The sequence below is a fragment of the Artemia sp. Qi Xiang Cuo genome, chromosome 3, assembly GCF_049724085.1.
Source record: "Artemia sp. Qi Xiang Cuo chromosome 3, ASM4972408v1, whole genome shotgun sequence".
In the NCBI taxonomy this organism is placed as follows: Eukaryota; Metazoa; Arthropoda; class Branchiopoda; order Anostraca; family Artemiidae; genus Artemia; species Artemia sp. Qi Xiang Cuo.
In genome coordinates this window covers 49,824,390-49,841,665 of record NC_142796.1, presented here as the reverse complement: position 1 = coordinate 49,841,665, position 17,276 = coordinate 49,824,390, and the positions used below count along the sequence as shown (strand labels likewise).

The 17,276-nt window shown below is 37.6% G+C and overlaps 1 protein-coding gene across 2 annotated transcripts in view; it reads left to right on the top strand.

Moving 5' to 3' along the window:
• The window catches only part of LOC148954224 (polyamine-transporting ATPase 13A3-like), a 158,012-nt gene extending 142,494 nt beyond the window's left edge, over positions 1-15,518 (top strand). For both annotated transcript variants that reach the window (XM_089086075.1, XM_089086074.1), the window contains 2 exons: positions 9,076-9,314; positions 15,244-15,518. In XM_089086075.1, the coding sequence (XP_088942201.1) occupies positions 9,076-9,314; positions 15,244-15,411 (407 nt within the window). In that variant the 3' untranslated portion in view covers positions 15,412-15,518. The remainder of the gene's footprint in view (positions 1-9,075; positions 9,315-15,243) is intronic.
• Positions 15,519-17,276: the final 1,758 nt, after the last annotated feature.

Genomic DNA, 17,276 nt, shown 5'->3' with positions numbered 1-17,276 from the left:
TTAAAAACACAGACTTTGTAAATAAAGGTTTTACTATTTCACACAAATTTATAAACGATGTTAAAAACATGGAAAAGGGCAGTTAAAAAAACACGACAAAAAATAAAGGGTGAAAAAGGTTTATCGTAGTATATGCAAAAGATTCAAATATTATATAAAACCACATCCTAGCATGCAAAACAGGGGCAGGGGGGAGGAGAGAGATTAGAGATAGATTTAAAGCGTTATGATAGATATTTCTGAGAGCCCTTAACGAAAATACAGCGTTTTGAGACAGGACTACGCAAACGTAAAATCAAAATATAGAAAAAAGCAGTTAAAAAACATAACAAACAAAGAATAAAACGTGGAAAGAGGCTTATCGTAATATATGCAAAAAAACATATATTATAGAAAAAGACATCCTAGCGTGCAACCCAGGGAGCAGGGGGGGGGAGGAGTGATATTAGAGTTAGATTTAAATCGTTTTAAGAGGAATTTCTGAGAGCCCTTAACAAAAATACAGCGTTTTGAGACAGGACAGTGCGAAAGGAAAAAAACAAAACATGAAAATGCTTTCATAGGGATAAAATATAAACAATAAGATGCATAAATTAAAGAAGGATGGGAGGAGAAGGGTCAAAGCAAGTAGTTCCGGAGCAGGGGCACGCTTGATAATAGGGTTAAATTTATGCTATATTTAGAGCTTTTTTTTAACGAAATTACTTCCCCTGTACCGAAAAATTCATTTGATGCCTCCCCCTTATCTTTAAGCTCATAGAGTATACTAGTCCATGGCAATGCATACCACCTTGGTAAACTATGGATGGTATACATCATCCCTCTGACATCGCCACATTTCCCCAAAGATATCTTCCAGGCATTTCCTATTATAAATTATCTCTTTAAATCCCGTGATTCCAGAAATCGCAAGCCAAGCCCGTGTTTATAACCGTGCAACTGAGCCCGTTGACTGAACCCTCCCCCGTCATCATTCCTGAGACATTTTTTCAGTTATTTCGTAATAAAATTTAAATCCCCTGATTCAAGTTGTTGCCGCCCAAACCTATCATGATGCCCCCACAAAACACTCCACACAGCCATGGCATTGCACATGTCCCCCTCCGTCACCCACATGACACCAGCCCTCTATCCCTAAGAAATTTTCAACTTTTTCGCTCCAAAAAGGTTCTGAAATCCAGATTAAACAGTATTTTTTACTTGAACTGCGGAAAGTCGATATTCCATTGCTAGAACGTGTTTCTCCAATGTAACTCAAGCCACAGAGTATTTAAAACAGTCCTTGAACGAGCCTACTCCATATTTCCACTGGTTTTATAGAAAACGGTGACTTGATGACATCTTGTGACACTCGTCATCATTATTTATGCATTTTTCTAACGCTTGAATACACCCAATGGAAATATTTTCTATTACGTTATCTTCCAACAATTCCCAACCGGTACCGCACTTTTAGTGGTTCTCTACCATCGCCGGCCACCCCATTTTTATTCCTATAACATTTTACATATAGGTTCCTGTTTTAAGTCACAAATTAAATCTAATGTGTCGCTTTTTTACAACCTAACCCTCCATAATAGCCAATGTTAAATCCCATCCTGTGCTACACTATTAGTGGTCCTCCAGCCTTCTCTGGCACCCCCATCTTCATTCCTATAACATTCTACAGATATTTTCCTGCTAAAAATCACACATTAAATCCATTGGTTCATGTTTTCTTATCCCAGCCCTCCGTAATACACCATCTAAAATCCCATCCTGTCTCTCGCTATTACTGCCTCCCCTGGCACACTCCGACACCCCATCCTCATACTTAAGATATTTTCAGATATTTCCATCTAAAAATCTTACATTAAATCAATTGTTTCTGTGCCACACTATTAGTGGTCCTCCAGCACTCTCTGGCACCCTCATCTTCATTCCTATAACATCCTCCAGATATTTTCCTGCTAAAAATCACACATTAAATCCATTGGTTCATGTTTTAACAACCCAGCCCTCCGTAATACACCATCTAAAATCCCATCCTGTCCCTCACTATTACCCCCCCCCTGGCCCACTCTGACACCCCATCCTCATACCTAAGATATTTTCAGACATTGCCAGGTAAAAATCTTACATTAAATCCATTGTTTCATGTTTTCGAAACCCACGCCTTCGTAATACACCATCTAAAATCCCATCCTGTGCCACACTTACTGAGCTTCCCCCCTGGCACTCTCTGACCCCCCCCCCCAATCTTCATTCCTAAGACATTTTTCCGATATTTATTGTTACAAGTTTTACTTCAACCCATTCATTAGTTTTCGCAAGCAATTCACGCCACAGTGTCACACTATAACTACTTTCTATCATCCCTACGACACCCGTCATCATCATTGTAAGTGTCTTCTAACGTTTAAGACACACACACACGCACACACACACACACACACACACACGCGCGCGCACACGCACACACACACACACAAACACACACGCGCACACAAACGCACACACATACACACACACACACGCGCGCGTGCGCGCACACAGACACACACAAACATACACCAATGGATTTAATTTGTGATTTTTAGCAGGAAAATATCTGGAGAATGTTAAAAGAATGAAGATGGGGATGCCAGAGGGTACTAGAGGACCACTAATAGTGTGGCACAGGGTGAGATTTTAGATGGGGTTTTACGGAGGGTTGAGTTGCGAAAACATGAATTAATGGATTTAATGTGCGATTTTTAACAGGAAAACATCTATAGAATGTTATAGAAATGAAGATGGGGGTGCCAGAGAGTGCAAGAGGACCACTAATAGTGTTGCAGTGGTTGTGAATTGTCGGAAAATAATGGCAATACAAAATATGTCTATTGGGGTATTCAAACGTTAGAAAAATGCATAAATAATGATGACGAGTGTCAGAGGGTGTCATCAAGTTGCCGTTTTTTTTTATAAAACCAGTGGAAATAAGCAGTAGGTTCGTTCAAGAAGTGTTTTAAATACTCTGTGGCGTGAATTGCATTGGAGTAGCACTTTCCATATCGAGTTCCCGGAGTTCAAGTAAAAAACACTGTTTAATTTAGATTCCAGAAGCTTATTTTTGGAGCGATAAGGTATGAAATTTCTTAGGGGTTGAGGGCTGGTGTCATGTGGATGACGGAGGGAGAATATGTGTAATGCCATGGTAGTGTGGAGTGTTTTGTGGGGCATCATGATAGGCTGCGGTTGCAAAAACCTGAATCATGGGATTTAAATGCATGAATTTTATTACGAACTAGTAGAAAAAATGCCTTAGGAATGATGCTGAGGAATGGTGTAGTTAAACGGGCTCAGCTGCAGAGCTATAAACATTAGCTTGGCTAGCCAAAACTTGAATCGCGGGGTCTAGAGACATAATATTATGTAAGAAATATGTGAAGGATGGTGTGGGGAGACGTGACGATGTTAGAAAGGTGATGTATACCATCTAAATTTGTATGGATACCAAGGAGGTATGAATGGTCAAGGAAAAGAGTATCCTAAAGATTAAGAATAAGGTGGGAGATGTTCAATGAATTTTTCGGTAGAGGGGGACTGAAATCTAAAATTCCTGTCTAAGAAACGATCCATTTCGTTAAAAAAGCTGTTAATATAGCATAAATTTAACTCTATTATCAAAGCACCCCTCCTCCGGACCTACTTGGTTTGACCCTTCTCCTCTCCTCCTTCTTTAGTTTATACATTTTATAGTTTACATTTTGTCCCTTTTTAAGCCTTTCCAGGTTTCGTTTTTTTCCTTTCGCATTGTTCTGTGCCAAAATGTTGAATTTTTGTTAAGGGCTCTCAGAAATTCCTCTTAAAACGATTTAAATCTTTCTCTAATATCACTCCTCCCCCCCCCCTGCCCCCCTGGGTTGCATGCTAGGTTGTCTTTTGCTATAATAGATGGTTTTTTAAGTATATTACGATAAGCCTCTTTTCACGTTTAATTTTTTGTTTGTCATGTATTTTTAACTGCTTTTTTCTATATTTTTGATTTTACGTTTGCATAGTCTTGTCTCAAAACGCTGTATTTTCGTTAAGGGCTCTCAGAAATATCTCTTAAAACGCTTTAAATCTATCTCTAATGTCACTGTTCCAATGTCTCCGGGAGCGTGTCGAATTTGGGGCAGTAACACACCGTTCTAACGAGTTCAAAAGGGAGGCAATGTCCTAGAAATCTAATGCTAATTTCCCTATGGCTGCCGTGACGTCAGAGGACTCCGCTGGAAACAGCTGACCGCATTGTACAGGTGCGAGGGGTTAAGAGCTCTACGCCTAATGGGCCGCTTGAATAGATTAATAGCACACTATTCAAATCAAGGTGAAACACTCATTTTGCTAGAGGAAAACGAGTAGAATTTTATTGTACGCGATTTTCCTCGTAAATTTCGTAAAATTTTAGTACAATATGAAAAACCAAATGTGGGAATTCAATTCCTATTTTAAGACGATTTATTTAATACTATGACAAAAGTAAAGAAAACTGAAAGGGAAAAAAGAAAAATTAAACGGAAATACAGGGAATTAATGCAGTCAAAGACGATCGACACTGGGGTCCAACTCAGATTTAATGACGATTTATTTTGCGATTGACAATGTTGAGAAAAAGGAAAAAGAAAAAAGAAATGCAAAAAAGAGACAAAATTTGCGGATTCAGCCAGCAGTGGCCGAAAATAGAAAATTAGAAGAATTAAAAAATTACGAAAAGAAAAAGGAGCACGGGGGGGAGGGCAAAGAGGTCTAAGACCCAGTGGGAAAATTACAAAACTACAGTAAGACGAAAAAGCATAGGAGGGAGGAGAAGACCCATGACATATTAAGAGAAACTACAGATAATCATGAAATAGAGTCGACTGGACTACAACGGGTTAAGGATAGATTTGGAGACACTGAACTTCGGGTTGGATTGGATAAGCTTGGGAAGAAAGCGGATATTGGTCTGATCAACTCAAAGAAGATTTTGATGTTTTAGGAGGGGGAAGAATCCCTTGGGGAAGATCCCCTGTGGGAAGACGTGAAAGCCATTTTCCTAAATGCACAACTTGCGGACAAGTTGTGATCCCTTTACTGAGGCCTTGCCTTTCCAGCCTTCAATTTCATCTTCAGCCCGCATCGACGAGCATTATTCATTCGATTGTTTTTGGGGATGGGACCGAGAAAAAAGTGATCTCATTGTTCGCTCAGATTTTTACCTCATTTCCCGGAACGCCTATTGTTTTCAAATGCCTTTACATTTTCGGCCTTGGTTTATTTGGAATTATGCCAACGGGCAATTTGTGTTTTAATTGAGATGTGGTCTTGTTTCCACCGATAGAGATTAAGAGGCTAGTTAAGAGAATTTTTCTTGATCGCTGGCATCATCGAATGTGCCAGAATCTGGTTCTATGCTTCTCCTAAGTGTAAATTCCTTGAGAGCGAGAAAATCTTTATTTAATCATGCTAAGCACGATTAGGTTCCACAAATTGCGTGGATTCTCTCTTCTTCGAAATCCCAAATCTGATGAAGAGGGCTGTATAGACCATAGCTTTGATTGGTTGGACAGAAATGCTGAATGGTAGTTGAACTAAGCCAAGCGGATGGTATAGTCGTGAATCCATAAGCCGACCGGTAGCTGCAGTGGAGAGGTACAAAAGAAGAAACAAGAGAAGATAAATAAGTTTGGTGATTTTGAAAAGGTCTCAAAGGTGTTGGGACCTTTGGCCATATTTATCAGAAAAATGGCCTTTTCGTAAATTTAACTTATTTTATCTTCAATTGTAATGTTTAAACCTTGAGTCAAGCTGTTACCACGTGACATCCTGAAAGATTTCGCTTATTAATCTAAGCCTGAAAAATACAGAAAAGCGATGACTCACATAGCTTATTTACAGCCCGTAAAGCTTCAAAGGATACTGGGTAATTTAATTTGATTAAGCCATTCATTACTTTTGGTCAGAGGTGCGTGCACGGAGGAGTGTCGAAAAGTCTCTTCATTAATTGTAAGAGTTTTTGGTTTTAGTTCTTGTACAGAGTTCAGAGTGAATATAGTAAGATTTCTTTGCATTCATACTTTTGACTTTTTTGATTAGCCTAGGTAGAGTCTGGAGCCTAGAGAGAGGCTGAGATTATATTAGCTTAGTATAGGAAGAGAATCCTATACTCAGCAAGAGAATTTTTCCTCGAGGGAAAGAAAGGGACTTGGGGAGTTCAATCTTTATGGTGCCCGGGGTTAAATAGTGAGGCACTTTTATACCAAGCGGAAAGTGCACTTGTCAAAGAAACCTGACGGTTGTGAAAACCCCCAGAGACGGGAAAAGTTGAAATCCGTGGCGCATGGGAGTTACCCTGAGCTCTGGAGTACCGCCAGGTTACTCTGGTGGCATTAGAAATTTCTCCAATACCAGCAGAGGTATGGTGGAGAAATCCCTTCCCCCATCAACAAGATTGATGTTCTTGCTGTTTTTGAGGATTCAGTTTGTGTGAACATATAAGCTACATCTAACCGGGGGTTATTCTGGGGTCTAGGGGTTATTCTGGTCTCCAGCTTTCATCATACTTGTCCAATTAGACGCAACCTACTAAAGACCAAACTCTAGCACATAGTAACCGGGAATTAAAAAATACGTTAAAAAACCTGTCAATTAAGGCAGAATCATGATTTGAAGCTGATTCAGGAATGGTAACTTTTATTTCGAATAATCGTAATGATAAAATTTCCTTGCAAAAACAAACTTGTGGGACTTTCGAAAAAATAGCCTGAAATCTCACAACACGTTGTCGGATCGAAATAATAACTGCACCATTTAATAGTAATAGTAATAGTAATTTATTAACACACACAAGGACAATACATTTTACTCACTACCGACCCAAGAACCTGGGGTCAGGTTGTCCTAAGGGTAGGCATATATCAAAATTTCATATTCACAACAGAAATATACAACCTAGGCCTAAAAAAAATAAAATAAAAGAAAAATCATTCCCCTTCGCACGCAGTTCCTACCACCAATCACAAAATCACCATACTTGTCCTCCAGGTACATAAAAAAAAAAAAATTAAAAAAAAAAAAACAATAATAAAAAAAAAAAAAAAAAATTTAAAAATCATATTTCTCATATAACATTCCTTTTATTTTATTTTTAAATTCCTTCAGATCCCCTATTTCTCTTAACTCTTTATTAACCCCATTCCACAACTTTAATCCCCTATAAATAGGCGAGAATGTCGACCTGGCAGACACCACGAGCGGGGCATGTAAATTTTCCCTTGGAATCACTATTCAAAAAACCCCGTTATGGTGAATTAATGTCCTCCACCTGGAGCAACAAGGAAGATCACTTTTTCGCAAGGGAAGTAGTTTCAGACTGGCTTGGACAAGTAACACTCGTCCTTGAAAAGGGAGGATAGAGTCCCCCACTACTTTCCAGCCATTAGCGGCTAGAGGCACTTGATCGTCAGAACTGTTATAGCAAGGGCACTTCATTCTTCCACACCAGATTGCTCCTCAAGGGATCTTTACATGCGCCAGGACTGGTTTTCGTATTTCCAGGGAGACTGACCCCCTTACATGGTTTTGGCGGTCATTGCTGGGTTCAATATTGAAAGTGTTTTTTTACAGAATACGCTGTCTCACCGTCAGACACTTGGCAAGTTATGTGTCTCCTTTTTCTGTTTCCGCTAGTGGGCACTGAAACATCACATATAAGTTTTTAATGGCTCATTTGAAAGGAAATTGCTATATCTAGTGCCATCTCTAATTAAGAAAAGATAAGTAATTTTAACAGAAACTACATCTTCATATGTATTATTCATTGAAAGTTATTTTTGGTGAATATGGGACCGATCTGGATCGTCGTTAATGTCACTTGGCAAATCCTAAGCGATGCTCGTGCGACAGTCCTAATAAAAATCGCTCGTTTTTTCGTCGGTTGTTGATGTGCTAGGGCGCTCGTCATGGACATCGTCACTAACATCTTGTTAACCTTCTGTGTAGAGCTTATACAAGTCATATACTTTCTTGGCTTGAAGGAGAATCGCCAAATTCGAAAGTCAATATTTGAAAGACGCTGGCACACTTAATTTTGTCACACAAAATATAGTGCCGAATTTTCTTATTCATTTTAAAATTTAAAATTGAAATTTTAATTACGTTTCTAAATCAAAATTTTGAAGGCTGCGGATTGAAACCTTGGGATAGTCCTGCTGAGTGGCTTCAATGTACAAAATTTAGGGGGGGAATCTATGTTGCGAAATCATTCCTCCAAATTGATGTGAAAAACCTTAGGAAAGGTTTGACAATTTTCTCCTAAAGCACACTTTTGAGGTATTCTTTCCGCCAACAAATATATCCACTACCCCCCCCCCCCACACACACACACACAGTTGTTTTTTAGGTATGCAATGATTTATAGCTGTTAAAAATACTGTATTTAGGCTACATTCTACATAATAACGGGCCAGAAGAAATTTTGTTTTTTGTATACCCGTTTGACCGACTATATTTCAAACAGTAAACTATACGAACAATGTGGCTCTATCCCGCGTTCTAGGACTGTAATAAGAGACAGATTGAGATGGCTAGGAATCATCTATTGCCAAACGAAAAGCAGGTCAGATAGGGAGGGGCGGATCCAGGATTTTTTTTTTATGGGGGGGGGCAAAATAGGTTGACCCGTTAAACTTGCGTTAGGGGCAAGTTTATATACCGCAAACTTGTGTTAATTAAGTAAATTACACTACTTTAGTCTATGTTAGAGGGGGGTGGAAGAGATCATAAGAAAGAATTCAATTGAAACTGCAACTTCTTGGGAGGTTGTAAAGAGGGAAGCTTTGAATAAATTGGGATGGAGAAGGTGTGTGCGTAACTGTGTACACCTCAGGTGGCTTGGTTCTGCAGTAAGTTGTTAGCAGTAGTAGTAGTTTTTTTGTGGAATTTACTTATGCTTATGGTCGAATACGCCACCGCCTGGCAGTGTGGCCTCAGAAAATGCGGGGCTTTAAATACGTGTCCTAGATATTAAAGGCTTAATTTCCATCAATCACTTTTATTTTTTCTTTTAGGATTTTTTTTTTCTTTTAGGGCTATTTATGATTTCACTACTATCGCTGGTGTCTTTCTCGGCAGTGTTGACGTTGTACCCAGTTGGACCAATTGCAGACTTTTTTGAACTTGTTCGATTGAATGGATCAGTTATAGATGTCTCTGATTCCCGAAACAGTGACCCTGATGAGTCTGATGATTATGGACCATTTGAAATATTCCGCCTTTTGATTTTTTCTCTAGTCCTAGCTCACCTGACAATTGCTTTCTTTATAGAGGTAAGTTAAACAAAAACTGTTCTACTAAATTCTAACATTCAAGTTATTGAATTTGAAAACTTAACCAGTTTTTTTTCAGGCTTTAAATAAATAATAATTAGTGATAGTTTATCATTGTCAAAGGCTGAAATATTTTTTTTTTTAAATGTAGAACTAAAGACATGTATGCAAGTTTTTTTTGTCGGTGGGGGGGGGGGGGTCGACTTCGAAAAAAGAAAAATATTAAAAATTGGTGCGCAATCTTGAAAATGACAAATCATAAAAATCCCAAAAAATAGTGTCAGTATTCGTGAACGCCATAGTTGCAAAGACCCTTAGCCTCTTTGTATGTGCCTCTAAGACGCGTATAATTTAAGACAAGACTCGGCAGCGGGTAAAGTGCTTCTTATGTGGCAATTATCAGACAGTAACATAAAAACGTGACCGGAGATAGCCTAGATCAATTATAGTGATCGAAATCGTTGATCAAGGTTTTGTTGCATATTAACCTGATTCGATCAAATTTTAACTTTATTAGGGATCCTAAACTTGTCTTTTTGATTTAAAGAAGTTCATTTTATGTTAAAGCTAAGGTTCAGCTAAAACAAACCTAGAACTCCGTTGTTTCGTTTTCAAAACTCCGCCCCATAAACAAATACGGTTTTCTAATCGATCCAAATAAACTAATTAGGTACTTGTATGACATACCCCCTGCAGCTGAAGTTGTTCATGCATTGGCGCACTATAAACCGGTTTCTTTCGCTAGTTTCTTTCAATTTAGCATGAGAAAAGACAAAAAGAAGTGACAGAATAGAGGGGAAATATAAAGTTTGGGCTATATATTTGAACATTCGGGGGTTGGGGGGGGGGGGGGTAAAGTATTTGGACAGTTTGAATTCAGAAAACAATTCTTACTTGATAATGTCAGAATAGTTGTAACTAGCACATTTTGTATGCAAACCCGCTGTGCATTACCCCCACCCCCTAATATGTAAGTATATAGCCTGAATTTGTTTACGAAGTATTACATTTTATCATATTTTAGTATATTTTGTTAGGATTGATCTAACTTCACTTCTTAATCTGTAGGGGGCATATCATACAAATACCACTAATAGCAGGGATCGGCCACAGTCACTTTTTTCACTTTTTCACTGAAATAGTCACTAAAGTCACTTTTTTGTTCATGTTTTGAGCTTTTTTTTCAACATTTTAGTGAGCTAACGGTAGGTTGGACATTCAAGTTCCTAGAAAAGGTAAGTTCACTCTTGAAAAATATTCCTCCCATAGCTGCTCTTAGTCTTCCGTTCACTGAGCATCCACCCAAATTAATTGCTTATAAGATGGACATTTTGGCCAGATTCTTAAGTTATGTTTCCAGTATTTGATTCTCTTTTTGTGTTTGGCTTTTGCCTGTAGAGGGTACAAATTAAGACCCATGGGTTTAGGGGACGTCCAAAATGTAAGAAGGAATAAGCCTCATTCATTGGCTTTATTAGTTTATACTTGTATGCATAAATATATGAGTTGGCGAGAAGGCTTTCTAAATCCATTCTAACACCTGTTCTTTTTCCCGGTTATTTTGAGTGATGGGTAAGACGAAATTTTTGGAAAACCGGTTTTGTAGGGAAGACAGGACTGGACGCATAGTGCAAGAGTGATGTGCCACGAGAAGTGATGCTGACAGTTCATTTTACTGCAAAACATGCAAAAACACACTCTGCTGCCAAAACGGGTTTCAAGCTCTTCTTCAACATGCCACCAAAAAAGGAGCATAAGACGAGCACGTCTACTTCACTAAACCCACGTTAACTCAGACTCACTGGATCAACTTCAACCAAATACAAATCACAAACTGGAAATGCTATACTAGAGAAGAAGCTTGAGATATTCTGCAAGACAGATGCGGCTTCAAAGGCAGAAATAATATGGGTCTTGAAAATCATAGCCAGTTCTTTTGCTGCATCTTCATGTGATGTTGTTGCCGATGTCTTTCGAACTATGAACCCTGGTGCTGTCCCGGAAGGCTTCTCGTTAAATGCCAAAAAAATGACGTACTTGTTGACAGAGGCAATTTATCGTTATTTAGCGGATTGTATACTCGTTGTGACTATTTTATCTAGTGTCAGCTAAAAGTCAAGGCTCCACGACATAAGTTCGTAAAGCACGTCCACACTAGGTGGCTTACCATAGGAAAAGCTGCAAACCGCTTGATCGAGCAATGGTCTACTCTGATTGAATATTTTCTGGAATTCGTGCAAAAGAAAGAGCTTAAAGCACTTTATTTCAAATCTGAAGTATCTGAAAAGTGTCAGTTGGCTAAGAAAGCCAACAATGAAAGCTTAAATCGAGTTTGTTGTTACTTCTGCAAATAGCTTCACTGGAGTGTTTTGACGACAAGAGTGGTTGATGCATATGCTGAATTTAGAGTTGCGTCGCTTATGCACAGTTCTTCTCGGACAGATTGTACGTGCTGATGATGTCAACCATCACCTTGCTGTGGGGTTTGAAAGCATAGACAGTGCTGCAGAAGTATATCTAGAGCAACCTTGGTGTAATGAGCAAATCCTGGTAGCTCTTTCTTCATACAAAACGACACAAACAGATAGGAAACTTATTTTTCCTAGGAGTTAGGAAGCACGTCAAAGCTGCTGTACAGTATATTTTGGCAAAATGCCCTGGGAACAACGAGTTTTTCTGAAGCCTTGGCTGCTTCAGGCTTTCCAAGCCAGATTCCAAGTCGATGGGTTGCAGTGATGTTCTGTACGTTGCCAGAGAGCTTCCGTTTGAGACGAACATAGAGAAAGTCGAGGGAGAATGGTTATTATTACAGTTACAGCCTGTGTCACCACCCAGGAACAGTACATGAATCGATAGCTAATGGCAAAAGATCCTAGAACTGGAGACACCTAGGAGTCTGGCAGTCTAGGATCTGGTCCAGAGGAAGCAGAAAATAGCGGACGGTTAAACAGAATAAAGAAATCGGTGATACTCTTCTGAAAGAAGCAATAGAACTTCTGAAGAAACCAGTAGAAAAGAAATACTTTTTGAACATTGGTCTGGCTAAAAGCATGCTGGAAGCATCACTAAAAGCTCGTTCCAAAGAAAGGGAAAGTCAAATGATGCTGAATCTGTGGAAGTACTTGCTATGAAGAGGAAATCAGAAATGATCGATCGCCTTTAAAAAAAACCTAAGAAGTGATGACGCAAATTATGTTAAGTGTCGTGTTAAGCTAATTAATTATGTTAGCAATAAATTATATTAGCAATAATCAATTATGTTAAGCTAATTAAGTTAAGTATCTACCAGTGATTTGTTACGCTTGCTCATGGACGCCAATCGTACGGTTTATTCCTGTTCGTAAACATTCAAAAGTTCGGCTTTACACAGGTTGTTTGTTCCTTGTACCTTAGTCGAAGTTGTGCTTTCATTAAATTTCTCTTTTTCTATGAGCAAATAAATTAATCAAAGATAAAACAAGACTTCCAGCCTTTTTTTCCGTAAGCTCGCGGGTTTCTAGTGACCATAAGGCAGTAATTGGGACTTGGATAGTTCATCTGCCTGTGCTCTGAGTGCCTCTTAGTAGTAACTTTTTTTAAGTTGTGAAATACCTAGTCAGTTTTTTCGGGACCATAGTTGCGGCCGACCCCTGCACTAATTACCAGCCAATGGAAAACACGGAGAATGGTGAACAGATCTCCTTTCGGAGTGGTTGCCTTGTGTTAGTGTGGTACAAAGAGATTGGAAATTCATAAGTTAGATCTTCGGCTATTTAATATAGGAAGTGAAGGATTGGAAACTACTAGCGCCATTGACAGTGTGGTGTGTGGCGGTTTTATGAAAATGAAGAAAATTTTAAAGAGATTGATATTTGATAAGATTAATCTGTAATACAATTGGACTAAAGCTGAAATTTTTCTGTAATTGAAAATTAGTCACCATTTTTTATTTTCAAAAATTATTTGAGGTCAAATCAAGTCTGCATAAAGTAGGGCTATATTAGCTTGGGAAAATCCTAGCAGGCTAAGCAAGTTACTTCATTTTAAGATACTAGGCGTGCCGGTGACAAAATTCTGTTTTCTTTACCCTCCCCCGGTCACCCCCCCCCCCCATTTTAAAGTGCCTGAAAGGTCGATTTTCCAGTAGTTTTGGGTCAATCAAATTTGCCAAGTGCTAGATGGTGTTGGTGATTTTGTTTTCGATACTAACCTCAGTTTTCAGTGTTACAAGTTAAACTTTTTGGTGTGATATTTGGAGATATCTGCACTATCATTCGCCACCGCGATCGTCTCTTATGGTTCGGATACGCCTCATAATAACATAATTAACTGTCTTAAAATAACCTAACTTGTCAAGGGCGCCATCGCCAGGCAGATGAGTTAACTTTGAAATTTTGAATGCTTATGCCCAAAAAAGCTAAGGCTCGATAAAATTTCTTTAAAGAAATTTCAAAATGTCTATAAAAAAAATATATATATCTAGGAAAAATAAAGTGTCTATGAGATGAAAGTAATAATGCGTGTTTTAAAACCTAAAATTGGATAATAAGGAAAAAACAACCTAATTTATAAATTAAAGCAAAATTTATACAAGAAAAACTTTCTACATAGGACAAATAAAATGTTTACAAGGGGAAAATTTAGATGTTTGAAAATAAAAAATTTCTAATGGTCTTGTCTCTAAAACACTGTTAATAAATTTGATCAATAGGTTACAATAATATGGTGAATAGGTGGAAATCAGGCAAGACATCTACTATGTCAAGAAATTGTTCGAGGTAATTTTTTTTAGTCAAATCGTCATGGTTTGTGCTGCAGGTGGGTGCGAGGGGGATTATTGACTTCTTTGGTAGCTGAAGTTTTAAGTTTGGCTAATGGCAATTCTAAAGATGTTTTGTGATTTTTTTGAAGTCAGGTTTGTATCCGGCCCTCCCCCTTGGATCTTTTCTAGTTCTAAGGATTGGATTAATCAGTTTTTTTTTAGTTTCAAAATATTGAGTGCCTTTATACTATTTTCTCGCTTGCAGTTGAAGTTAGAAACTGGAAGTTTTTAGTATGAAATTATTTTAGTTGTATCTTGGATGGCAGATAATTTCTTCATTTGACAAACAACAGCTTACTAATAAGCGTAAAAAAACATATATACGTTGTGCCTTCTGCACAAGTTCTTGTGCTCTCTTCTAAAACTTACGTTACGTGGAATTACCACTTAGTATCTATGAACTCGACATAATGCGGAAGGGAACAAAAAAAAGGTTCAAGTTATAGAAGAAGGAAGGACAATTTTAATTTTTGCTTGACTTCGTAATAGGAATGTCCATTCACGAAGCTGTTTTTTTTATAAAGATTCAAAACAAAGAAGTTTTAAAAGTCCAAGGGGGGGAGGGGTATTTTTGGTTGACTTGATTTTTTCAAAATAGAAATATCCAAAAAAGGTACTTTCAAGATCTGAGAGGGGCTAATTAGGCCTACCCTTCCCCTGTCTAGCGCTCCTGTCATAAAGTTCATAAAGGTGAATTCTGAAAAAAATATAAAAATAAAATCTTAACTGAACGATTCTAGGTAAACGAAATTCATCAGTCCGATCTAAGAATCTTCCCTGGAAAACGTATGTCACTCGATTGATCAAGCTTGACCATTGGTCCGCAGAGGGGCGTAACTAGGGGGAGACAAGATTCTACACTTGTCTCCGGTAGTAACATGTGCTGGAGCACCATTTAGATAACATGTATACAATATATTGTATGGAAGATGGTTCCAATTACGAGGTTAAGAGGGGGGAAGCAGACATTGCCCGTGGGCACTGAAAAACCTGCGTATGGCTTTGAGTCCGCTTCTAAGCACAATATTAGATTACAAATTGAAAGAAGTTGTAAAAATATTCGTTCAGGGCTAATTAAAACTGAAAATTTCCATTACTTCTATCAATATTCCCTCTTTTTTCTTCTAGTATATAACTACAAACCAGTATATAGTGAAGAAATTTCGGTCAACTTTCATCGGAAAACCTCCACCGAAAAATAGATTCAAAATCATAGAAGATGAAATGGAGATATCAACAGACTGGCCTCCGATTGGAAGTCCGATTCAAAGCACTGTTCTTGACGTGGAACAGTAGTCCTTCTTCTATTCCTACTTTTATCATTCGGAAACCAAATATGTGTTGCAATTATGTCTTTCTTCTTTTTTTACTGATATTTTTGAAAATATATTCTGCTCTTTGCCAGTTCAGTATTATTTTCAGTTCATTGCATATACCCTCTGAAATATCTAAATACGCATTAACATAATTAGTGTGTTATTCTTTAGTTTCAAGTCATAGGCGGAGGGGGGGATAAGCAATTCCAATTAAGTTAGGAAATTCTGGCGTGGAATTCAACTCCTCATTCCCTTCCTTTTTGTCCTATGTATATATATATATATATATATATATATATATATATATATATATATATATATATATATATATATATATATATATATATATATATATATATATATATATATATATATATATATATATATATATATATATTGACTTTGTAGCCAGTTCAACTTTATCTTCTTTAATCGTTGGAATTTTCCGCTAGGGATGGGGTAATTTTCCAGGGAAAACACGCCTAGAACCGACCTAGTAAGAACGAACCACGTTCTATAGTAGCCAGAAATTAAAAAGTACATTTAAAAAAATTACCATTTGTAGCATTCAGGAATGGTAACAATTATCTCGATTAGTCTTAACAGTAAAAATTTATTTCGAAAACAAATTTATGGGAATTTTGAAAAATAGCTCGAAACCCCCCAAAATGGCCTTGGATTGAAACAAAAAGTACATAACTGAAATGGTCATAGCCGAAAATAATACGCAGGAAACTTACAGTCCCTTGGCTTCAACATCAAGGAAAATCACATTTTTATATATGTACCACTGATGTCCACTTTTTTCAGTTTTTCCTTCACTGTTAGCAGGGCACTAGGTCATCATAGAGAGCTACTTAAGGGCTCATTTTAAATGAAATTGTTATATATGCGTGCTTTTTTAATTAACAAAATAATATAAAAAATAAAATAAATTTTTTACCAAAAAATTACATACAATGATTTTATATTGGGTATGATGCCATGTATGAATGACTTTGCTACCTGATTCCCTTGGGTTTGCTCTTGCTATATCCAGCTAAATTGGACGAGTTGCCTCCGAAGTTTCAGATAAAGTGGTAATACACAGAGCCCATTTCGTTCTTTATTTAGGCATCGCTATTGCGCTGCCTAGCATTCCAAATATCCACGAGCCTGAGAAAATTTGCCAGATTTTCGAAAAAGGGGTGAAACACTAAGTCAAGAGATCTTAATAAAATTATAACAAGGATTCGTTTTAAAAACCGCATTTTGTGAGTTGGCACGCTTGGATTGGGTTAGCTGCTATGGGGATGACGCCTTTACAAGTTCGAATGGGGTTGGGCACTAACTTGTTACACTCGCTGTGTCCACAGGTCCTCTGTCAACAACTGAATTTTTCAGAGTTAGCTGCATTAAAAAACAAAAGTAAAATAGCAAAATTTCAAGGCTGTATCGTGGGTGGTAGGGGGTTCGAACTTTACCCCGAAATTTGTGTCCGACTCGTAGAAACATAACAAAAATGCATATAAACAAATTTTTGATGCATTTTTAAAGACTATTTTAAGCCCCCTCCCGCCGAAAAAATATAAATCCCTGAACAAAAATCCTGGATACGACCTTGCAACATTTGCTGTTGATTTCTTTTTTTTGCGTTCTGCTATTGTTCTAAATAATCCAAGAGAAAAAATAACTCATATTGAGAAAAACCAGGTTGTATTAAAAAAAAAGTTGATAAAGATAAAAACAGAAGACAAATGAAATTTGTTTTCCTTTTCATACAAATTTAGTGACTGTATTGATTCTAAGCGATTCAAAAGATTCAAAGTTGTTCAAGAAACTTCGTAGGTGACCCATTTGATTTGA